The 25190-nt window shown below is 48.0% G+C and overlaps 1 protein-coding gene across 1 annotated transcript in view; it reads right to left on the bottom strand.

The window, feature by feature from the left end:
* The window catches only part of NT5E (5'-nucleotidase ecto), a 47280-nt gene extending 22914 nt beyond the window's left edge, over positions 1 to 24366 (bottom strand). Inside the window, exons 1-3 of the mRNA XM_031680248.2 lie at positions 23935 to 24366; positions 8631 to 8853; positions 3783 to 3971 (exon numbers count right to left, since the gene is read on the bottom strand). Coding sequence (XP_031536108.2) covers positions 3783 to 3971; positions 8631 to 8853; positions 23935 to 24273 — 751 coding nt within the window. The 5' untranslated portion in view covers positions 24274 to 24366. The remainder of the gene's footprint in view (positions 1 to 3782; positions 3972 to 8630; positions 8854 to 23934) is intronic.
* Positions 24367 to 25190: the final 824 nt, after the last annotated feature.

Below are 25190 nucleotides of genomic sequence, written 5' to 3'. Positions count from 1 at the left end.
AGCCTGCCTGCCTCCAAAGGTCACACACAGAAGAGTGTCCCTCGCACACCTGCCGCTGCTTTCAACCTGCACTCATTTTACGACTTTTTTCTCCAAAGGCAACAGCATGGACCAGTCTGTAACTCTGGGATTCACTTCCTTCAGAGAAGACGTCTGTGTACCAGCCCTCCTCCTTGCAGCTCTGATGGTCAGCCTGGTCAGGGAAGCCCTCTCCTCTTCATCCCCACAGGAGAGTGGTCAGGCAACACTAGGGTTGTGTGCGTGTACACGGCAGCTGTCATCCAAAGGACCTGCAGTGGCCTTCAATACTTGAAGGGGAACCATTCATGCACTGTTTTGGTTATGCCTCAAATAAAGCCGAGCTTTTAAAAATATGGACTAGCTACAAGACAATGAAATCTATGTAGTAGGTGGTCACCAACATTTAAAATAATTAAAATACAGAGCAGAAGATATCTGATGCAATTCAGATGCTCTGTGAAATTTTCATTCAGGTGAGCACGTATGTGTGTGTGGTGGGTCCTCTGTGTGTGTGCTGAAATGGTTCTCAGCAAGATTTAAAATTCCCAAAGATGTATTGTTTTAACCCTAATTTTATTAACCAAATATATTTAACTTCATAGTAATTCCAAAAGCAATTCAATAGAGGGTTTTTTTTTTAATTTTTTGTTTGTTTTTTAAGGTTGGGAAAATTTAAACAAGCAAACCTGCCTCATTTCCTACTGTGCCCTGGAATTACCTTTGATTGTTAAGTTCATTCCTCACAATGATGAGTCTCCAAATGGAATATTTTCATGAGAACAAGCTTAATCTTGGTAAGCAATCATGAAATGTGAAATAAATGGCTAAGACTCTACATGTAGTTTTTTTGAGACTGTAATTACCTACTTCAAGATTAACGGATAAACAAATGTTAATAACTTTTATCCCCAAATCTTTTTTCCATCCAGTCATTCACCACTCTAAATTCATCTCCTTAGCGAAAGACACATACTGTGTTGCAGGACTTTATTGGCTGGAACAGAAGGGACAGGAACCAGAGAACAGGCAGCAGAATTACTGCGAGGCCAGGCCCAGCCCAGCAGGGGGCGCTAACTGATGGCCAGGCACCACGGCTGCGGGTGGTCATGGGGGCTGTGACGAGGGCATCATTCGGAGGGTCTGAAACCCAGTCAAAAGGAACAAGGCGATGGCTTCGGCATCTGAGCGGGGACGTCAGACTCCTTTCACTGCTCACGCACGGTTTTGGTCATACCTGAACGCTGAACTTTTCAAAATATGGCCTAGCTAAAATATGAGGAAATTAAGTAAGTGGGTGATAACTGGCACTTAAACAAATGAAATGGTAGAGCAGAAAATATCAGGGTGCATCCCAGGTGCTCTGTGAAAGATTTTGCTCAGTGTGTGTGTGTTTGTGTGTGTGTGCGGGTGTGAGCACACGCCAGGTCCTCATGGACAATGCCTTTCTAATCGTGGATCATAATCAAATGTGTTTGAAACCACTGCTCTAAAGGACTGGGAGTGGGACGCAGATACCGAGCTGCCCCCTTGTCCTGGGGGTCTGACACTGCCTCAGAGGGAAGCTAGGGAAAGGCCCCGGGAGGGTGTCCCACCCACAGAGCCGGGACACGACTGACGTTAAGACCCACTAGAGCTCTAGCCGCGTCCTGAGCCACCGCACCTACACCCATTCGTCATGCACGTCAAGTCACAACGGCGCTTTATAATAGACCCTCGTTCTACAGCGGGCGTGATCAGGTGGGGACAGGTGCCCACCCCTAGACAGTGGCCCAGCCCGTCCACACCAGAGTCTTAATCTCTACCCAGTGCTGCCCAGTGACCAGCTGCAGTGGCGTTTTTCCTGGTCTTGGGGCCCTTGGCCCAGCTGGTTCTCCCCGAGTTCCTGGAGTGCCTCTCAGCTGTCTGATGGCAGTTTTACCCGCACGGAGAAGTTCACATGCCTCTCAGTGTCCCGCTGACCTCGTCACACTCCTGTATCCTCTGCTAGAGACCTGCAGGAATTTGTTCTCATCATTTTACATCCACCTTCTTCATGAGACAGTGTATCTCCACGAACGAGCAATGTAAGTGCCTGATCTGTTTTCATCTAGGCTGTTAAAACACAGACCTACTGTGTTTTCTTTCAACATTTTTTTTTATATTGATTTCACAACCACGAACGAGTGTAATCGAGTTTGAAATAAGTCTCTAGCCTGTGTCTACTGAGAGATAAAACACATGTGAAGCAACTGAACACTGAAACTGAGTCCTGAACTGGAGGCCAGCCCAGCCAGCAGACGAGAGCCCAGGGGCCCGTGTCACTGGGCATATCTCGCTGGCGGCAGCTGCCCCTGCACACTGGGACGTGGCTATGCCCCGCTGATACCATGCTTTCACACACACCGTCTCAAGTAATTTTCACCACCTTGAGGCACCTGGAGTATTGTCCCTCCCCATTCCGAAGGGAAGCTAGAAGGTTCAGAGAGGGAGTGCCCTCCTCCAGGTCCTTCAGTAGAATCAGGAATGAGGACTTCTGACCTGATACTGTGTTTCTTTCTTTTCTTTTTATAACTTGTGTTTCTTCTTTCGATTGCAAAAGCAAGATGTATTAGTTATTTGAAAATACTCAAAGGTTCTAAGAGGGAAGTAAAAATCACCCAAAGGCTCTTCTTTGTGATAGGCTCTTTTAACACATTTGGGCATTTCTTACTGTTTAGGGTATATTTTATTTCTGCTTTTATAAACATAGTATCGCCTTATACAGCTCAGATGGGGACAGGTGAAGCAGCAACCTCTCCAAGGGGAGGGCTGTTCCCCACCAAAGCCTTTCCCGCTGCTGATAAAAGCTGTTGACCAGCCAGGCCCTCCTCCTTCCTTTTCCTGAAAATACCTCAAAACTCGAGGAACCAGTGGTAGGGGAAGGGGCTGTGGTGGGACAGACTCACTGAGCCAGACTCAAAAAAGTTTTGGAACATTATAGGTTTGAATGGAAAAAAGAGTTTTTCTAACTAAAACTACATTAGACTAAGGGGGGCAGAGAGAGAGAGAGAGAGAGAGGGAGAGAAAGGCAGAGATGGGGAGGGAGGGAAAGGTGGGGGTAGGAAGAGAAGGGAGGAGGAGAGAGTGCTGGCGGAAGCGTGGGCCACGTGGCTTCCAGGACACTCACGGTCCTAGGACACAGCACCGTCAGGGCTTGAGCCCAGAGTCTCAGCTTCTGCTACCTGTGAACCGGCAATCAAACCCTATCACCTTGAGCTGCGTACACATTTTTATATGACATGTTGCTTCTTTTAAAATTCTTTTTTCTTTTTCTTTTTTTGAAGGGGGAGGTAATTAGGTTTATTTGTTTATTTATTCTTTCAGAGGTGCTGGGGATTGAACCCAGGACCTCATGCATACTAAGCATGCACTCCTGCACTCTACCACTTGAGCTATATCCTCCCTCTGACATGTTGCTTTTTGATGACTTTTGGTTGGGACTTAGTAAACTTTCTGTTATATATTTGTATACGTGTGCCATATACGTATTTATAATATACACACGTGGAATTGACATAATTATAAAACCAAAACATTATTCTTAGTCATGTCTCTGTGTAAGATCTACACATTACTATTCCAAATGCATCACATATACACACTGCTACATGTATATATTATATAGTACATGTAATATATATTGTATGTTAAATAGCAGTAAAAATAATAACTGTTACAAAAGCAAAAGAGACAAAGCCAGTCATCCCGACGTGCTGGCCCATCCAACCCCCTGAAGCCGTTACCTGTGTAAAGGAACGTGTTGGAGTGTCCGCCCACCACGACGTCCACGCCCTTCACTTTCTGAGCGATGAGTTTATCCATTTCAAAACCAGAGTGTCCCAGTGCAATGATTTTGTTCACGTTTAAAGTTTGCAGCTTATCTACTTCGGGTTGCAATGCAGCGATTTCATCTTCAAATACTAAATTCGTTCCTAAGGAAGAAAATAAATAAGAATGGACATTTTAAACAATAATTTTTATTATACTGCTTATTATACAGGCATATCAAGTAACCTCCTAAAGCTTAAATTACTAAGACCAAAACTTTTTTATAAAGTCAATATAAAATTTCTACAAAACCAATAAAAATGCACAGCAACAGCCTCAGTTACACTTCCTTAATGTGGCATTCGTTTAAGATTGTGGATGGTATTATGTTGCTCAAATTCAATCTCAAACTATGAGGAGGCTTCAGACCAGGAATCTATCTTTTTAAGTCTGTTTTTACATTTAGACTTCCTTTATGCCAATGGCGAACATGTCTGAGCACACAAGCCTGGTGTACTATATGCACGCCAAGTCATTGTGCTGCACATCTTAAACTCATGGTGCTGGATGTCAATCATCTCTCAATAAAACTGAGAAAAAAAAAACCAGATTAGCTACTCTATGGCTTTGTTTGCAAGTTCAGGATGATCAGTCTTCATGTTAGCAACTAGTCCTTGAATGCCAGTCTTAAGGTGCAGTCGAGCACTCTGCACTGTCCACTCAACGAGGTTTGCATTAGCGCATCGTCGAGCTCGGATCAGATGGGGATCTCACCCAAGGACAGCTGGCTGGGGGAGTGCACACATCCTTCCTGGCTGCTTACGCCCTGTGCAGTGGGAACAGCAGCTGGCCCACGGGGGCAGGCTGGTCAGTGAGGTGTGACTGCACAGCCCTGGGCTCCGTGCGCTGCAGGCACATGCTACCTGGTGTGGCCAGACCGCCAGATTCTCCCCATCTCTGTGGCCATACCCCAGCACGGCTTGAGGGCTTATGGCTCTTATTAGCACAAAGGTGACCGCAAACACAGACATGCTGCCCTGAAGTCACGTCCAGCAGTCTGTGACTTGGGACCCTCTAGATGATCTGGATTCCCTTATGCTAATAGCTCAGAACCGTCACTAAAATGAAAACATCAAAACATGAATAAATCTCATAAAGATCCTTCCAAACCCAGGAGTCTGCCATCTCCAGTTTGAAGAATATTCCTCTAAGGAGCTACAAGACTGTAGCTGTGGTGTTTGGGGGCCTCTATGTGTGCCAGTGGGGAACTCTGCAGTCCTTCCCATCAGTCAACCCAGTGCGTGCAAATGAACATGAAAAATAAAGGACACAGCTGATGGCAAAGCCAGAGAGACTCCAGACCGACGGCCTGAAACGGAGTGGCTCATGGACGTGTTGGGTGGGACCGGAAGTGCTGTGAGTAACTCACAGGCAACATTTAAAAATTGGGAATGCTAACAACTTGGCCACCATTGTCTGCCACGAGGACATCACGAATAATCTGCTTCTTGCCAGCCCCCCAAGAAACCCAGGGCTCCTAGGTCACCCTCAGAGCCATATCACCCTCTCTGTGAGCCTCTCCCTGAATGTCCCTTTAAAAGGACAAGGTGTGCCCTCCCCCATGCCTGCTTCATTTCTCTCGATAACATTTACCACCTTCTGATGCACCAAACATTTTACTTATGTATTCATTCTCCCACTAAATGTGTGAGCTCCAGTGGGCAGGGCTTTTTGGGGTCAGTATCCCCAGTGCCTAGAAGAGTACTCGGGGGAATGAATGAACGAGTCAGTGAATGAATGTCTGCTAAGACTTTGAGAGAAGCCTACTATCCTCTGCTTCCGTGTGGCTGCAAGAAGGAACCAAAAGTTCAGAGAAAGGCCTCTGAGGACAAAGGAACCTATTCTCCTAACACACCGGGAACCTCACAGGATCAGGCATCTCATATAAAGAAAGCAGGGGGGATATTTCAGGATATTGTGAGGGGTGTGAGAGGAATTTCATTACGTAGCTAAAACAAATTCAATGTGCTAGAAATACAAAGTCCACCTGTGGGCACCCAGGCCATCAGGACTGAAGGAACGAGGCTGGATTTGGGGCCAGAGACCTGTCGGAGGAGCCGGGCTGCTGGGCCTGTGGTCTTGGAAGCAGCAAGTGTCCCCAGAGGCACTGCTCCACCTGCTGCCCAGCTCCTGCACTGAGTCCCTGCACGATCCAGCCTTTCTCTCCCAGGAGCTGCTGGAAAGAGCTTGGCCCCTTGTGTCATAACCTAGTAAAGAACTAATACGGGGTGCTGTCAGAGTCCCAGCAAGCTGGTCTGATTTCCGGAACCCCCCGTCTCTCTACCCCATCCCTCCCCTTCTGTCTTTTTATTGGTGACTGTTAAGGAAGAGATAATGCTTTTCTCCAAATCATGCTGAACTACTCAGCCGAAGAATCAGTCCTCAGCACCCCCCCCCTTTTTTTTTTTTGGTTTTTCAGTAAGTAGTTGGGTTTTTATTTTTGGAAAAAAAGAAACAGATTTCAAAATGTTCCAAATGGTGTGGCTGGAAAAAAAAATTTTTTTTAAATGGAGGTTCTGGGGATTGAACCCAAGACCTTGTGCATGCTAAGCATGTGCTCTCCCCTCGGGCTATGCCCTCCCCGCCTCTCACCCCACTTTCGCGCTTTTCCTACTTAGAACCTATGCTCCAGGAGACTGAACTACCTGCCACTTTGTGATTGTGGGCCCACACCTCCCTGCTCTCATGTGCGCATTTCAGCAACATTCACTGAGAACTTCCCCTGTGGCCGGCACCGAGCAGACCCCAGAGCAGTGAGTGAGACAGACAAGGTCCCCGCCCTCAGGAGCCTGTGTTCTAGCAGGTGACTCTGACCTCAATTCAGGGATGCCCTTGACCTCAGATGCTTCGCATGCCCTGGAGGGTGCCAAGGAGGGTCTCCCCCAAGCTACCTGACGCCACCCTGACCTGGCTGTCACACCTTCCACTCACCATACCCTCCTTCCTCCCTCCCTGACTTTATGGCTCTCTTAGGCCATTTAATTACATTCTATTTTAAATGAATTAAAAAACCCACGGATGGAACAGAAATTATGGAGACACATAATTATTTAATTACTCAACACATCCACAGCTTTAGCCAAAGACCCTCAGCTGGCCTCTCTATTAGGTTCCAGATGTTGATGGAAAGGAGACTCAGCTCTGTCTTCAGGCTGTTCTGGTGGTGCAGGAAGCCAACAGCAAGGGACAAATGTGATGGGGGGGTGTCTTCTGGGGGACCCCAGGGGCCCACAGCTGGGGCATCCCACCTGAGGAGGGGGACCTGCAGCAAGGCTGCAGCAACTGGACTGCGTCCCCCCAGCCCCACCACATCAGTGACTGGCTCACTCTGTGATCTCCACCCTTGCCTCTTGGCAGGAAGGCCCCAGGAGGCCCAGAGGGACAGCGTCCCCTGAGGGGAAGGTCTGATCAGCCCGAGCAGCGTGTCTGCAGGGGGAGGGAAGGACCGAGGTCAGGCCGGGAAGGAGGAGAGCAGCTGGAGACTGTAAACCAGGCCCCTCTGATGGGACCACATCCCTTTTAGTTAGAAGAGCACTCCTACAACACTTCAGAAGACGGTGACTGCCCTGTGGCTTCACAATGACCTCAGCAACAGCTCCTGACCGTGTGCAAAGGCTTGGTCACCGTGGGACAGATAGCCACCAGGGCCCCCCGGCCCCATCAGTGGAGGGCAGACGGCCACACCCCGCCTCCAAGCCCTGCAGGACCTCTCCCCTCCGGAGCTGCCCAGGCCCAGGTACAGTTGGCCCTTCTCTTGTTTCGGATGGCCTGCGTCTATTTTAACAGCAATAAGCATATGGCATCTCTAATTGTTAATTAGATGTCCTTTATCAGTTAGCTCTTAACAAAAACCCTTGCTTCTGGATAATTCTCACTCCGAGTTTCCCCTTTTGTTTCAAATACGGAAAGAAAATTGATTTGGATCATTTAGAATAAAACCGTACTTTTTTTCTCACTGCCAAAGTGCTCCTGTAAAAGTGGCTCAAAAATGTTGCCTGAATGATTTTAGGGTTATACCTGTATGTGTGTGTGTGTGTGTACATATATAGCTGCTACATGACAGATATGTAAGATCATTCAGGAATACACACACACACACACACACACACACAAACACACACGTGTATTCCCAGAAAGCCAGGTACAACAAAGTCATTAAAACTACAAGAGATAAATAACGAAAAGGGAGACAGGAGAGTTAACTAGACATGTAATAATCATACTAGAAAAGGAAAGATGGGGGTGTGTAGAGCTCAGTGGTAGAGCACATGCTTGGCATGAACGAGGTCCTGGGTTCAATCCCCAGTACCTCCATTAAATAAATAAAGAAATAAACCTAATTACCCCCACCCACCAAAAAAAAAAAAAAAAAGGGAAAGATGAAGTAAACTGAGGCAAAACCCTAGTTCTGGGTGCCCTGGCTCCAAGGGCAGGAGGGTGGGAGTCACACGGCTCTTGCAGTGACTGCACTGCTCAGCAATGGGTACAGAAGGCCTTCTAGTCCAATTCTGAATGTGCTGAGTTAAACTAAGATGCCGTTTATCTCTGCAAAGAAGTTTGCTGAGCAGAGGAGCGAATGCCTTTAAGAAGTGGCTCAGGACAACGTGGCAGCCTCTGCGCTGATTTTTCAACGTCATCCTAAGTCCCTGTGTGTCCAGCACCACACATGTTCCTACGACGACTCACGGTCCATAAAAACAATGCCAAGCTCTGATTTAGTGCATCTGTTTTTAAGCAGCAAGTGCTGTAAAAGAAGAGAATACCTGGATTTGAGAGAAAGGGGGTTTCTTTTGAAGTGTAGCCAACAATCCCCACAACTTCATCACCAACACGAAGAATTTTGTACGGCGAATAAAGTCCTGATATTCGAGATGCTAGCGGCCCCTTGGCTTTAATGTTCGCACTCAGAATTGGAAATTTGGCCTCTTTGAGGAGTGGCTCAATCAGTCCTTCTACACCATTATCAAATTCATGATTTCCCAGTGCCTAATGGAAAGGGAAAAGAGAAAAAGAATTAGGTACTCTGGGACTGCCAATACAAGCATACTTTAAAGAATATTACCTTGGTCCAGGGCTCCTAAACCTGGCAGAGCCCTAGGAGGTGACTGTGTGACCCCTGAGATTTTACTTTGGGGCCCTGGGGTTGGGCCCAGGGGCAGCCAGATCATCAGGCTGGTTTGAGAATTGTCCCCAGACCCCGTGCCACCTACTAGGCTGGCATCAATGTGCGTAGGCGTCGCCTGGAGACCTGGCCAGGTGTCCGCTGTCCTGTCACCCCCAGATCTGGGGCAGGGTTGAGCACCTGAATTTACCAGGCTCTGCCCAGTCCTCTCATATTCTGTTGTCTCTCATAAGCTTGCATTTCAATCCAGCAACCCCATTGCTCCAACCACCATCTGAAGGGGAGAAGCGGCATGGGGGGCGGGGGTGGGTGATTAACAGACGCCAGAGGCTTTCCTTTCCCCTCAAGGCTCCACAGCACCTCCTGGGTCATGATGTCCTGCGTTCCCACAATCCTTTCTTCCCAAGCACTCTATGGTCCTCTATTCGTCTGGGAAGGTGAGGACCCCCTGGGGCAAACAGATTTGACAGCAGGACATTGGTTTCTTCCTCCAGTCAGTTCTGGGCTCCCCTCTGTTTCATCCCCAGCAGCTTCACATCCAAGGACGAGCAGGATGGTGAAATCATCCCTGGCCTTTGTGGGGTCTGGACTCGCTCTGAGCTGGATGTTGGGAGGAGCTGGCATGCTGTAAGGCAACCCCTGCTCCCACCTTCTTTACTCGCTCCTGTCCCTCACTGCTCTGGGACCATCTAGGAGGGAAAACAGTTGCTCTGACATCTGGCATGGCCGCCACCTCCTCAAAAGCCTTCCACTCCCTCTTCCCCCTGGGGGCCTCCTGGAAGAAGCCCAGGTCTCCTGGGCCCCCACCCACTCGCTCTGGCTGCAAGGCTGGTTTGCTAACTTAGTGCGTAGGCCAGCGAGTTTCAGACTTTCTAACTACCACGTCGGATTTTGCTTCACTTGGAGGGTCATCCAGGAACGGGCCTGGAAGTGCTGGCTGGTGACCCCTCTGCCCAAATTAGGCCCCCGGATGCTCTTACTGCTCCCTGAGCCACCGTGCATCCCTCCACCTCCACCCTGCTCCGCAGGCAGCCTGGTACCTGTGCTCGAAGGACCGCGTACACATGTACACAGAGAAAGCAGCACAGTGTCTTCACTTTCCCACATGCCTGTCTTCCCGATTAAACTAGAATTTCTGAATCTGCCAACCCCCATCTCTGAATAAATGTGCATTTTTATTTCTTCCTCTTACCTAACTGCTTCCCCCTTAAAGGGTGACCTAGCTAAAGGTTCTCCCAGTCTTGGGTGATACTCTTTTTCTCGTCTGTTATTAGAACACCATGGTTTCTTCCTATGGTGAAAGAAGTCTGCCTTATGAGATTACAGTAACTTTCTGGTTTAACTGTAAAGCTTTTTTTTTTTAAACGACTGTTTCTACAGCTCTTCATGAAAGATCACTCAGCGTGTTGGCCACCTTGCACTTAACCAAAAGCATATTGCTTCTGTGGCACAGAGCAACAGCTGTACTCAGTGTTTTCATTTCTTTGGCTTTCTTGGGATCTCCTCCTTGGACTGGAGTGTCACACCCTCGAGGTGGTGACCTCGGCTGCCTTTTGACCTCTCTGCCGGGTGGGGAGAGAAGCCCCGATCTGGGTGCTCAATGCTGCGCATGGACTGGCTGAATAATCTCACTCACACACACACCTTCCACCCCAAACTGAACATCTGCATCCCTGACTTTTCTCCTGACTCTGCACCTTTATGTCCCACAGCCACAGGGACACCGCCCCTGCCTTTGCCCCCAGCAGTTACATTTTAAATCTCTGTAATTTAAGAGACTCGCAAAATGACCTTCTTCAGTTATCTCCAACACCAGGATTGTAGGAATACAATGAAAGTGTCTGGCTTAGCCCCAGCTCCTGACCTTCACTGCTTCCTTTGTTCAGGAGAAATCTAAATATTAACTAGGATAAATTGGTAGCTTGGGATTTGCAGATACTAACTACTATGTATAAAATAAACAGCAAGGTCCTACTGTATAGCACAGGGACCTTCATACATTCACTACCTTGTAACAGCCTATAATGAAAAAGAATATAAAAAAATCCACATACATGTGTATAATTGAATCACTATGCTGTACACCAGAAATTAACACATTGTAAACCGACTATACTTCAATAAAAACAACAGAAAACAAAACTGAACCAAACCAAACCAAACCTGATGATCTTCTATGAAAGAAACTTTCATGGAAAACAATATGGAGATTCCTCAAAAGCCTAAAAATAGACTTACTGTATGATCCTGCAATCCCACTTTTGGGCATATATCAAGACAGAACCTTAATGCAGAAAGATATGTGCACCCCAATATTCATAGCAGCACTATTTCAATAGCCAAGACATGGAAACAACCTATATGTCCATAGACAGATGACTGGATAAAGAAGTTGTCGTGTATTTATACAATGGACTACTACTCAGCCATAAAAAAGAATAAAATGCCATTTACAGCAATATGGATGGACTTAGAGACTGTCATTCTAAATGAAGTCAGAAAGAGAAAGAAAAATGCCATATGATATCACTTATATGTGGAATCTAAAAAGAAGACAAATGAACTTATTTACAAAACAGAAACAGATTCACAGACATAGAAGACAAGCTTATGGTTGCCAGGGTGGGAAGGGATAAATTGGGAGTTCAAGATTTGTAGATACTAATATGCATAAAATAGGTAGACAAATTCATACTGTACAGCACAGGGAACTACATTCAGTATCCTGTAGTAACTTATGGTGAAAAAGAAGATGAAAACAAACATATAGATGTACGTGTATGCCTGAAACATTATGCTGTACACCAGAAATTGACACAAAATTGTAAACTGACTATACCTCAATTATATATATATGTGTGTGTGTGCATATATATGAAGAAATTTCCACATTCTCCATCTAGCCCAGCCCAGTATTTCTGACCAACCAAACACTTCAAAGCTAAAAACAAATGAAAATGTAAAGACAAGAGATCTGCTTCTTCTGTGACTCAAAAGCCTCTTGTTGTTAAATGAGCTCTGAGGAATACAGTCAGATGATTTTTACCCCCTTCTGCAGGTATTTGTTAACATTTACATTTGATGTGTTTTATTTGTGCAAGTCTAGTGGCTTTCGAGAAGCTCTCTGTTGACTAAGGAGAGGACCCAGGAGACTTTTCCAGTCGTATGAGTCAGCAGTGGAAGTACGAAGATATTCTGAGATTTCTGTCTCCAAGTTTCTTGTTTTGATTCGTAAAAACACCCTGCACTTAGAAGTGAGGGAAAGCTTATGTTGACAGACACTGGTTTGTAATTCTCATGAATTCTGAATCCAGGACAAAGTCTAACTTCCTTTGGGGATAAGCAATTTCCTTACTAGGACCAATTTTCAGCTGCTTTATGAGGTGATCACAACTGTATTGATTTATTTAATTCCATTGCACTGTACACTAAAGAGAATTTAACGTTCAACTATCATCTTTTGGATACCAAAGGGAAAGGAAGGTTCCTAGGATCCATCCAAGTTGAAGTGCAAACAAATACACGAGGTCATAATGCCACCCCCCGCCCCTTCCTTTACCCAGGGCAGATGTCTGTTCACTGATGGAGTCAGTGTTTCCCACTGAGGCTGGACTGAACCTCAAAACCCTTTCTGTCCTGGCCCTGCAGGAAGTCACTGTCAGTCAACTTGAGATGAAACTGTTTTTCATGCTCATGCTAATAATTAAGAGTATGGAATCCACGGGCTTCTAACAGCAGTAAGATACATCTTCAGTGAGCACCACAGGCTAGAGGCAACACCTTCAAATCCTTTCTGATGTTTCTCTCTTTGCCACGTTTGTTCTGCAAACGGCGTGGATGCGATCTGCAACTGAATTCAGCCATCAGCTGACACGCTGTGGCCTGACCACACTGTCCTCCGAGGCCATGTGCCCACTTCCAGGTGTTTTCTTTCCCAAAGCTCTTTCTAGGGGCAGCTGCCATCTCCCCTCATTTACTCCCTTCACCCATTAAAAAAACGCTGCCAGTGGTATCAGTGGATGAATGAACAGAAGAAATAATAAGGACACTCCACAGGGTGAGAGTAGGAGAAACGTGCAGACATTTGGCCTGGGAGTGGGTGGGCTGCTGGCTGACGCAGGGAGGAGGACCAAGGCCTGAACCCTGGTGCTGCTACTCATCTGTCGTCTGCAGGAGGGAACGCGGAAGCCAGCGGCCATCCGACGGCCTTCTATGAAGGCCTCTTATTATTCCGGAACATTTTGTTTTTATGGAGAAATCTACTTGCTGACTTCTCCAGTGACAGTCGACTGATCAAAGCAATTTCTCTCCCTGTTATGAAATAGTCTGCAGTAATCAGCCCCTGTAATAGAAAATGACAAATCTGACTCCGTGTTAGATCTGTTTCTTTGGCTTTAACCCTGTGCCCTGTTTTCTAGGCTTAATCTTGCCAGCGCTGCACTTTCTGTAAGAGTGTTGCCTTTAGCCTGAAATACGCAGGAGAGCCTATTCTCAAGGCTCTGACCTTTAAGGATGTTAACACTTTTGCACTTACATGAAGATAACAAGTTGCAGAATAGAAAATAACATTTGTTTTATTAGAGGTTTTACAGGGGCACCATGACCTGATCCACCTGGACAGCTGCAAGAACAAAAAATTCCGACACCAAGAAGTCTGCAACAACCAACCACAGCTCCTCCCTTTTTTAGTATAAAAGAAGAATGAATTCTGACTTGGGGAAGATGGTGCTCCAGGACATTATGCTGCCATCTTCTTGGCCTCTCGGCTTTCCGAATAAGTTTGCTATTCCTTGCCCCAGCACCTCATCTCCTGATTTACTGGACTGTCGTGTGGTGAGCAGAACAAGTTTGGACTTGCTAATACCCCAATAATCCATTTAAAATGTACCGGGGCAAATGCTCAGTAAATATTTACTGAATGAATGAACAACTGAATAAATAATTGGTGAAGGGGGAAAAAAAAGAATTATTCCTAAGGCTGGGGTTACTGGTCCTCAGATCCTGGGCCAGTGGCCAACGGCAGCCTCTTCCCCGTAACCTAGAAATCCGGGTACCAAACTGGCAAATAGTTTCTGCACAGAAAGCCTCTGATGAGTGGACACAGTAGCCGCGGAGTGTTACTTTTAGCAGGAAACAGAGCCACAAAAGGCAAGCAAGCAGTAAAGCCCCAGAAGTGAGAGAAACTCCCAGGCCAAGAACCTGCCAGGCCTCCCCAGATAATTAACCTGTGAGGTGGTCACCGTGGCTCAGCTCCGACGAGCCCCTGATGCAGCACCCTTGGTTAGTCTGCCGCGTCCTGCAGCAGAATTTTTACTCCAGCGTTACCAGAAAATTTAGATTTCCCCCCAAGCTTGAAAATGACCCTTCCCTCCCTTCTCCTCCTCCCCCCATTTCAGGCCTGCCTGGTTTGAACCCAGGCAAGGTAGGTTTCAGACACTGAAAATGGGCCCATGGAGTTGCGGTGGGGGCGGGGGTGTGGCCATGGGGCAGAGGCCTGGGCCGCCTTGCCCGTTGCCTGTTTCAGGAGACGCTATGTGGAGGTGCCTGGGAGTGATGTGCTTGCTAAAAGGAATGTTCACATATTGAGGCAGGGGGAATTCATTCTGGCTCATACATGTTAACCTGAATTTTATGCTGACTAAAGTGGCCTGTTTTGTGGCTTATAAAACATACATTGTGTATCTGCTCTAATTATTAAAGAAAAGGCTGTACTGATCAGAAGTAAAAAATGTCCATGTTAAAAATAAGGATTAAATGCCCCTCTTCCTGGAATGCCAGTGCTGGTCCTGCTTTGGATAGTAAGACTGCCTTCCCAGGTGCCAGGGTCATACTAACTCGCTGTGTATGTGCTAGTCTTTTTCTTTTTTTAAACCTTCATTTTTAAATGAAGAAATGTACCCCTGACTTATCTAATCTTTGTTCTGACAAGATATAAAATGAGCTGAAAACCCTGCTTCTCCGGAGCAGTTTCTCAGAGTAATCTGGGAAGCTGGCTTCTGGGATAGTCCTTGGTTTGGCTCAAATAAAACTCTTTTCTCTTCTTATCATTGATTGTTTATTGATTCTGTTCGTCGAGATGCTCACTGACCTCTCCCCATGCTCCCCAGGGTTCCCCCTCCCCCCTATCTGCTGCCAGGGAGTCCATGGCCAGGTTGACCACCAGTAGGACACATGCCCTCAGTAACTGTGCAGGAGACACTGGTGAGGATGCAGTGGTCCCAGGTGCTGGAAAAGAGCAACACCCAGTACAGCACCTGGGCAGCCCTCCCCTCCTAGGGCCGCCCCTCATGGCTAACCAGCCTGAAACCCTGTTGCTTCTGCTCTTTCATCAACCCTCCAGAGGGTCCCTCCTCCGCACACTCCCACTGCCTCATCACTTCTTACCCAGACCTTTCCAGAGTCTTCTGGCCAGTCTCCTGGCCACCAGGCTCACATACCTTCTGCCCACTCACCTCCGGCCACCAGAATGCACGTCCCCCAAACCCCCACCTGACGGCTTCTAACCCTGCTAGAAGCAGGAGTCTCTCCAAGGCTCCCACTTCCCACCGAAATCCCAGTCCGTACTCCTTAGATATCATGAGAGCCCCTCCCTGATCTCCCTGAGCTGCCTCATTTTTCCTACTGAACTAGAAGCCCTCAGTTCCAGGAACATTAAAGCACCCACGTGCAGTGAGCTGTCTTAGACGCAGCTCAAGTGTGACTTCCATGAGAAGCCTTCCATGGACCACAGACGCCCCTCCTGTGGCATCCGTCACACCTGGCTGCCGCCGTCTGTTCACACATCTTTCTCCGGGAGGCAGGAGCGGTGTCCACCATCCTTAGTGACACCAAAGCACCTGGCACCAACACCCAGCAGACGTGTACTAAATGAATAATAAAAACACCTACCCCACCTGCTTCTTTAATGGGCTCTGTTTTACTCTATGATTTATTATGTGAACCAATAAAATGTTTTACAAGAAGGCAATATTTAAAACACACTTGGAAAACAGTAGTTAAGCAATAGCTTAGTTGTAAAATTGGGGAAACCAAATTGCTTGGAAGGTGACCAACCAATGAGCTTGGAAGCTTAGCCAACTGCATCACGATTCTTGGCCTGGGTCTCTTATTTCATGTCCCACGTTTTAATTTGTATTTCCACTAATATCTTATTGGCACTTACTTGTGGTTAGAACAGATTTTTAAAAACAGGTTTTTGAATTGTTCAGCATTTTGTGTGTGTACACGTGACCGTTACATAAATTTCATGATGCCAGTTAGGGATAAAATGGAACTTGCTGAAGTCTCTTTCTGTTGGAAATCTGCCAGGAAGACCAGTTCCCTGGCCTACCAAAGGGTGCCTATATAGTCTCTGAATTAGAAAGCGGACATTTCATAGCTCCAGGTTTGTACACAAAGGGCTGTGAAAATTACAAGTGAATTTGACATAAGGGAATTTCAAGAAAGAGAAAAATGTTTTAAAGACAAAAACCATGACAAAAAATATTAATAGTTAAGACTTCCATGCTACATGGTCAGGCCCTGTTCACACATGAGCTCATTCAATCCTTACAATGCTATGAGTTAGGCGTTATTATTTGTCCTTTACATACATGGGGAAACTGGGGCAAGAGGCTTCCACAGCCAGGAAGTGGCAGAGCTGGGATATGAGCAAAGCAAGGCTTTAGCATCCGGGACCTTAACTTTCCTGCCAAATTGCTGCTAATGCAACCATCCGGAAGGGATGAGCATCATTCAGCAACTCACGAGTTTCTTCCAGGGTTAGAATGCCAAGTAACAAGACCCTGGTCCTTGTCCTTGGGAAGGGGAGGGCAGACAGGGGGTGAGTGTGACATAAAAACATCCCTCCATGCTTCCACAAAGCAAGTGGGAACCCCAGGGGGCGGGGGCGTGCACGAGAAGCCTGGTAAGGATAACACACCCTGCTAGGTAAGGAGGGACAGGGCTCCAAGTGTGAGCTTCACCTCCGTGGCGCTGGGCAGGGGAAACTCAGAGGCAAATGACATTCAGCTGTATTTACAGATGAGGGAATGAGACAGTTAAAAATGTCCCAAGTGAAGACAAGAAGCTTAAACCTGCATACAAGAAAAACAAAGGAAAGAAGAATTGATTTAAGAGCAGTGCAGTATGCACGGTACAGAAGGAAAGAATTTGTTTTAATCCACAGGAATCAACTGTAATAACGTCAGAAAGCCAGATGTCAAGAAGTCTGCAACACATGACTTTAGTTAGTCATTTACACCCTAGCTCAACCCACGAAGGGCTGGAGGCAGCAGTACACCCTGCAATTTAAGAGCTAGGAGAGAACCTGGACTATTACACAATGGGGCTTAGATGCCAGTCACTCAGGGCCAGCAATAACCGGAAGAGGGGAGGATTCCAAGTTAGGTTTGGTTTGGTTGGTGCGTTTCTGGCGTTGTGGCTGCTTCTGGTGCTGGGTTTTGATCCACATCCCCCATCTCAGACCCTGGCAGGTGGATGAGGTGGTCTGACTGAATGGCAAAAAAGATCCCTGGGCTCAACCTAGCTCATCCACACCTTAATGTTTGTTAAATGAATGAACAAGTGTTGAAGAAAGGACTTCACATACACTGTATCAGATGGAGAAATTTACAAACTCTCCCGACAGCAAAATACCCATATCAGTGTAACATGTAGAATTACTTGCTCAACTAATTGGATTCCAGGCAGATTTTAACTACATCCCTGAGGAGGCAGAGGGCTCCAGCTAATGTTTGGATTCTATACAGAACCGATGATTCAGGTGAGGGAAAGAAGTGTAAGAGGATTTTTGTGCTAAAGAACACAAACAGGGAACGTGTCTACACAGCGTTTACACGTATTTGTGAGTGAAGTGGGGCGAGCTGCCAATCTGCTGCGTGGTTTGTTTGGTTCTTTCCCATTTTCAGTTAAGGAAACACAGATGCTCAGACAAGATGAGCTCAGATTACTTCCTCCCTTCTGTGCCTGAAGCTGGTCTCACCCAGCCCAGCTCTGGTGTGGAACTCAGACTGGAAGAGAAGAAGCAGAGGGCCCAGGCCCACAGCCACGGGATGAGGTGGTGGTGCTCACGTCACTGATGCTCGGGGAGTCACAATCCACTAGGCTCGCACAACTTCCGAGGTCTGAGGTCTAGAATTAACTACTAGCTTTCTTTGCTTTTAAAAAAGAATACCACTGCCATCAGATAACTCTTCCAAGCTTTCTAAACCAGCACTGCTAATCTGTCTTCCTGGAACATCGCTGCTTTGTTACTGAAGATAAAGTAATTCAGAGTTTCTTTGATATGAGAGACTTTGTAAGGACTTGAATATAAAGTGACTTCTCTTTGCTTAGAGGTTGCTTGTTTCGGGGGGTGGGAGAGAGGAAACAGATCCCCTACCAATTTGGACATATATGGTACCTGACCTTTGTCTTCTGCAGACCAGATCTTTTAGCTCGAGAATCCCTCTGCACAGATGTTAGAATTTTAATTATTTTTTGCTTTTCTTTGCTTTGCTTCTTAACCCCTGCCTCCCTCATAGGTCTTCCCCAGCCTATGTGGTTAAAAAGGGCTTAAATGCACATGATCCCCTTTACTGAACAGTAAGTTTAAGCTGAACTGGTAGGTCTTGGTCACTGCCCACAGCACTTAGCATTGAGCCTGGCGCAGCTGGTGCCTAGCAAATATGTGTGTACCGAATGAATAAATACCTCAAAGACAACAGGCTTGAAACTGGGCTCATCACCCTCCCATTCTGGCCACCATTTTCCCTTTCTCAGAGAGCAACCCTCCACCCCAAATCCTGGGAAACTCTTTGGAAACAGTGGCTGACTGGAGGCCCCGGGAACAGACCCAAGCCATCTGTCCATAAGGGAACAGCGGCCACAAAAGGAACCGTGAAGGAGAAATGAGAGCGTCGTCAAGCAAATTTAGGACTTGTGTGTAAAATTAAGTCCTGGGATAAACCAAGCTATGTTGGCTGATTAGAAGCAAGACAGATGGCTGGGCAGGGGCTGAGGTGCTAAGAAATGACAGACAGCCCACCATCTCCAACTCCCCTGTTTAACTCACATAGCTTGGAAGATCCAAGAAGTGAAAGCTGTGTATCCTGACGTCCTGTCCACACCTCTTTCCACTGCTCCAGTTTTTCACGCCTCACAGGGTCTAGTCCTGTCCAGGAAGCCCAGCAAAAGCCTTAAGATGGCATTTTTGTGCCGGAAATAGTAGGCTTCAGCTGTCAGCGGGTAAGCTTAAGTAGAAGAATCTGTACTCCTGAGGTGCAGTGTCAAACACTGCTGACTCCCCGGTGTCCCTGGCTTGAACCCTCTCAGTCATCTTTTGATTATACCCTGCCCTGAGCCACCTCTGCCAACAGAAGGTGAGCCCAGCCAGCACTGACTGACCCGACCAAGGGCCAGCGCCGTGCAAAGCACTTCACATACATTACCTCCTTTAACCCCACAACTGCCTATGGGGGGAAGACTGCCATCACACCCATCTTCCCCACATGGAAAGGAAGGCTTCACGGGATTAAAGCACCTACTCACGGTCCACAGATTTGAAGTGGCAGAGAGGGGACTTGATCCCAGACAGTCACCCCCAAGTTCACCCTCACAGCCCGGTGCTGCACTGCCTGCTTACTGAAACTGGTCCCGGGGGAATCAGCCTTTCTTTCTCCATCACCATGGTTCTGAAACAGAACCCCCCTAAAAGCGAGTTCCCTTACCGAGTTGATGACTAACGTCCCCATTAAAAACTTTATTCCCTTTCTCCTCCTCCCTGACCTCAACCTCGTGCTAAGGAAACAATCACCAACCAGAGTGGGATTGCTGTTGTCCACATCTTCATTAACATATCGACTCAGGCTCTCCCAACAGGCCCCCAGGCTGCCTGGCCAGAGAACTGTAAACTGGACACATCCTGACTCCTGAAACTGAGATTAAGAAATGTCGCAAGACGATGATTAACCCCAGCCTCTTTGCTCTTCTCCTTTAAAAACACCCCCAACTCAAAGACCAAGCTGGAGTAGATCTGAGGCTTGTCTCCCACTCCCTTGCTTGGCGCCCTGCAATAAATCTGTACTTTGATGCAAACTCCTGCTGTCAGAGTTCAGCTTTCTGCACCATGGGCATGGGCACACGGGCACTTTGCCCTGTTACATTCAGTCCTCATCATCTCCCGTCTAGACCACTGCTCAACCTCTTCTCACAGCCTCTTCTCTGGTATCTTCACCATTCCATCCATTTCTGCTCATCTTCCAAAACCGTGATTTCCCTCTGTGGGAATCAGTTTTCCATCAATGCTCCAATTCTCTGCCGGTTATCAACTGGGTGTCCAACAATTCAATTCAGTTCAATCCAATGTCCACCTGGAGTGAGCCTCAGATCCCACAAATCATGAGCTCAGAGCCCCAAGCCTGCCCCTACTTCAGATGCCAGTTACAAGATTTGGGTTACTTGTACTTCTGAAATACCAGCTATAGATCAGGGATTCCCACAAGCTCCTCCACAGGTTTGATAATTTGCAAGAATGACTCACAGAACTCAGGAAGGTGCTTTGGTCACTATTACGGGTGTATTATGAGGATACAACTCAGGAACAGCCAAATGGAAGACATGCACAGGACAAGGTGTACAGGTAGGGGGCGCACAGAGCTTCCATGTCCTCTCCAGGTGCACCATCCTCCCAGCATGTCAATGTGTTCGCAAACCCAAAAAAGCTCTCTGAATCCCATCATTTAGGTGTTTTTATGGAGGTTTCATCACATTGACGTGATTGATCAAATCATCAGCCTTTGGTGATTAACTCAATCTCCGGGCCCCCTCCTCTCTCCTCCCCTGTGGTCAAAAGTTCATACCCTCTCATCATGGCTTGGTCTTTCAGGCCACCAGCCCTTATTCGGAAGCTGCCTAGGGTCCCCAGATATTAATCACCTCATTAATACACAGAAGCCACTCATTACTCATGAGATTTCGAGAGTTTTGGGAGCTGTGTGCCAGCTGTGTGCTGGAGACAAAGACAAAATATTTATTTTTTATTAACCACAGTGGCCATCTACTCATGCTTCCCATGACAACAGAGAAGAGCCCATGCTTCTCAGGGTGGCCTGTAAACTGTATACAACCTCACCTCCCCTGACTCCTGGTCCACCTTGCAGATTCCTGCCTCTGCACCTTTGCCTCATCCTTGTGCCCCTTCACTGAACCGAAGCTGAATCAAAACACTTCTTAGGACGCCATTTGTTTAGAGATGTGAGGAACCTCAGGTTTTACAGATGAGGAACTGGTTATCTAGACAGGTGAATGGCATAGCCCCCCATCATGCCAGTAACCCGCCAAACTCACACAGTGAGTGCAGCCACGCCATCTTCCTGTGCCTCCACCAACACAGCTACATCAACTAGGGGCTTCTGACGTCCGCCCTCTAGAATTCTCTGCCTAGCAGCTGGGGGTCTCTAGGCTTGGCGTGGGGCTCCAGAACTGTCAGAAGTGTGCCAGCAGCTCCCCTTGGGACACGGAGGTCCAGAAGGTCTACACCTCCTCAAAGACTCCTGTTCTCGAGAACTCCTGCGGTTGAACTACATTCTAGCAGCTTCCTCTTTGCCCTCCATACCCACACGTCCTTAGATGTGGCTCCTCTAGCCAGGTTGTTTCTAGAGAACTGGAGATGCCTTTCTACAACTGTTTTCCACCCTGATCTACATCTCCAGCTTCCTGGGAGTCCAGATGCGGCGGCGGGTGGGGGAAGGGGGCATGTTAACAGCAGAACAGCAATCAGTTCCCTGAGAGCAGTACGAGCAAAACGTCACTGGAAAGAAAAATCTCTGTAAAACAAGAATATGGCAGAGCTTTATTGTATGCTAAAGCCTCACAAGAACTAGGGTTTAATGCAGGTCAGATCATGTTCGTCAAACCCCAGAAGGGCACAGAGTAATAAGAAGCTATCAGGAACCTGGCTATCAGCCTTACTGTTGGCTCTCTTCCCATTCTGTACCCTCTGCCAACATTATATAGTCGCCTATTTTTCTCAGGCCCCAGTCCAATTATTTTTGGTGAAATTTAAAAGACAGTAATTCCATCCAATAAAAAATATTCTAAACATTCCCAGTGGTGATGGGTTGTAACTTGCAGCAGACTGCTTCAGCTTCACCCAGTGTCCTGTCATAAACACTTGATATGACAATTAATGTCATGAACTTAATTTGACTTAAAAGAGGAAAATATTAGGGAAAATTAGGAATTATCCTTTTTTTTTCCCCATCAAAAGGAGCCTACACAACTGTGGAGAAAACAGTGTCACAAAAAGTTTAGAAAGTTGTGCTTTGTATATGAAAACAAACTCGTGTAAGGTTTATTCTGCCCTCTCGGGAGGGGGAATGCAGACACAGGCTAGTAACAATCCAATTTTATAAATATTTATTCTGTCATCACATAGGACAGAGCATCAGACAGGCTGACCTGTGGAAATAAGAATGCCTGAGGCCACACAGAATTCTTGAGACCCGTGATTCTTTTGTGGAGTCCAGATGCTGGTGAGCCCGCAGATAAACCCTAGGGCTCAGAGATCCCTTTAAATTGCTGCTGCTTTGAGCGCTCCTGATAACTTTAAAACCAACAATCACAATGGAGCGGAGTTCTCTGCCCTTCACACATCTTTCTTGGGAAAAACCCCCAAGACTAAACAACTCTACCCTTTTATCTTTTCCTGTCCTCCTCTCTCCAAGTTTCCAGGGGAAAAATATGCTTCGTGCATTGCTGAATTCTGTGCTCCTGTCACACAAAGTGTGCTGTTAGCCTTCTGTATCCCAGCCTGGACCTCCCCGCCGTCCACTTCCACGCCCATGGACTCCACAGATTTCCCTGGCCGCTTGCTCTGTTCTTCCTCTTCTAAAGCCCCTAGCATTTCCTGCCTCCAGTTTCTCCACAGAATCCCTTCACTCCTGGATTTTACACAAGGTTAAACCTGGGTGGTAGTTTGATTTACAAACAGCAAACACTCTCTCTCTCTGTTTTGATCATACTTGTTTATTACTGTGTAGCTCCTTTCTGTTCCTCTTCCAGAATTTAGTCCAATAAATAAGGCACCACCTTTAAAAGAGCACTGGGGAACTTGGACTTAAACTCTCGCACATGTTTTAAGAGCCTCTCTTCTCTTAAATTGGACTCTCTTCCTAAATTTCTGCTGCCAAACTGGTTTTACTGAAATCCTTTGAAACCCAGTGTTCTCAGCATTTTGGTCCTCTCTGGAAGTTCCTCTCTCTTTCTCTCTTTCTAAAAAAATCTATAAAGTCGAGTCTGGTAATAAGAGCTAACATTTAAAGAGGCCACACTGCCAGGGAAGCCTCTGAAGTAGATACAGTTATCATCCTCACTTAATATAGGCTGGAACTGAGGCACAGAGTCAACTGCACACAGAAGTGTCCGGCCGGGATTCCACCCAAGGCTGCGAGCTTAATCATGCTTAATTAAGGTCTGGGGTCAAAGGGATTTGGAGTCCATTCTTATCCTGTCTCCGTCTTTTGAAGATGGTGACCTAGATAATGTACTTAACCTCTTTGACACTGAGTTTGTTTACTTTCCAGTAAAATCAAGATAAAGAGTTTCTTCGATAGTCTGAGCAGTAAGTAAGAGATGCGTGATGGGTCTACTTCGGTCTTAGGCACTGGATAACTGGGGTGCCACGAACCCCTTCACAGGTAGGGCTGCGTCCCGCTCCTCTAAGTGCCCCATCTCACAGTGCGGGGGCAACACCACCAGTTCGAGACTAATCTTTCAAGGGACTTCTAGGTCTGCGTCCGCCTCGCACACCGACCAGCCTCGCTTTCTCCCCATATCGCCCTGCGCACCAGGTCCCAGGTTCGATGCCTGCGCCACGCAAACGGCGGCTCCCGCATCCCAGCTTCCCTCTGGGTCCGGGACTCCTCCCCCGGGGGCTCCCCAGCCTCCCGGGCTCGCCGTCTTACCATGGCATCGTAGCTCAGGGCGTTCATGAAGTGCGCCACCTCGGCGCCCTTGTACACGGTGAACCAGATGGTGCCCTGGTACTGGTCTCCGGCGTCGAGCAGCAGCACGTGGGGCTCGGCGCGGCGTATCTGCCGCACCTTGGTCGCGAGCCGCGCCACGCCGCCCACGCAGCGGCTGGCGTTGACGCACTTGCCCGAGTCCTCGCTGGTCTGCTCCAGGCGGCTGTGCACGTCGTTGGTGTGCAGGACGGTGAGCTCCCAAGCGCCGGCCGCCGGCCACAGCAGCGCCCACAGCGCGAGGAGCCGCAGCGCCAGGACGCGTGCGGCTGGGGGACGCATGGCCGCGGCTCGTGGGGAGGGCGCGGGCGCGGGCGCCGGCGAGCCGGGCGGGTGGCGGAGAGCGCGGCGGCTGCCGGACTTAACGCGCCGGGGCCGGCGCGCGAGGCGGGGCCGGGCGGGGCCGGGCCGGGGCGGGCTCTCCCGCGGCTCGGAGGCCGGCCCCACCGCTAGGCGCACGCCCGCGCGGTCCCTCGACCGACCCTGGCCCGCGGGGCGGCCCGGGCGCGCCTGGCGGCTGGCAGCCGCTCCCGGCGGGAACAGTGAAGAGCTTGTTCCCGGGGGGCAGTGGGCACCGGCCAGGATCCCGGCCCGGCCCGAGAGCCAGGCCGCCGGCGGCCCCAGTGCTGGTGGGCGGCTCTTTCCGGGGTGTGAGGGAGGAGTTGGAGGGTCTACTCCGTTTTCACGTCCTCGCTGATTCTCGCTTCTTAAGAATTTTTCTCAAGAGGGTTGCATTTTTTTGTGGTGGGTTTGTGGTTGCGCGAGCTCATCACTGAAAAAACGGAAGAGGGAAGAGAGGAGGTGGAAAGGGCGGCGAGTCGAGGGGGAGAGGGGAGCACGGCGGTGCCTTTGGGGCTGTGGGAGGCAAAAGCCGACAGTGGGATGTGACTGCTCTCTTTCCAGTTTAAGTTAAGTTTGCGTTGTTTAGACAGAATCTCAGAAGTTAGAATCCGGTCCCGCGTCTATAGACGATAAAACCCTTAACGGTGAAACAGCGGCGGCGCGCGGACCGCTCTTGGAAGCTAAAACGCACCATGCCGAGCGAAACCAGCAGCTCTGAGGGCGTGATGCTGCCTTCTGTTGCTTTTCTAGACACTTTCTCTGTCCGGTTTTTGAGGTTTTAATGTTTTAGGGATGTGTGTGTGTGCGCGCGCACTTAAGGCAAACCTTTTGGCAAGGAAGGCAACGCTAAAAGGAAT

Source organism: Vicugna pacos, chromosome 8 (genome assembly GCF_048564905.1).
Source record: "Vicugna pacos chromosome 8, VicPac4, whole genome shotgun sequence".
In the NCBI taxonomy this organism is placed as follows: domain Eukaryota; kingdom Metazoa; phylum Chordata; class Mammalia; order Artiodactyla; family Camelidae; genus Vicugna; species Vicugna pacos.
This window is presented reverse-complemented; position numbering and strand designations above follow the sequence as displayed.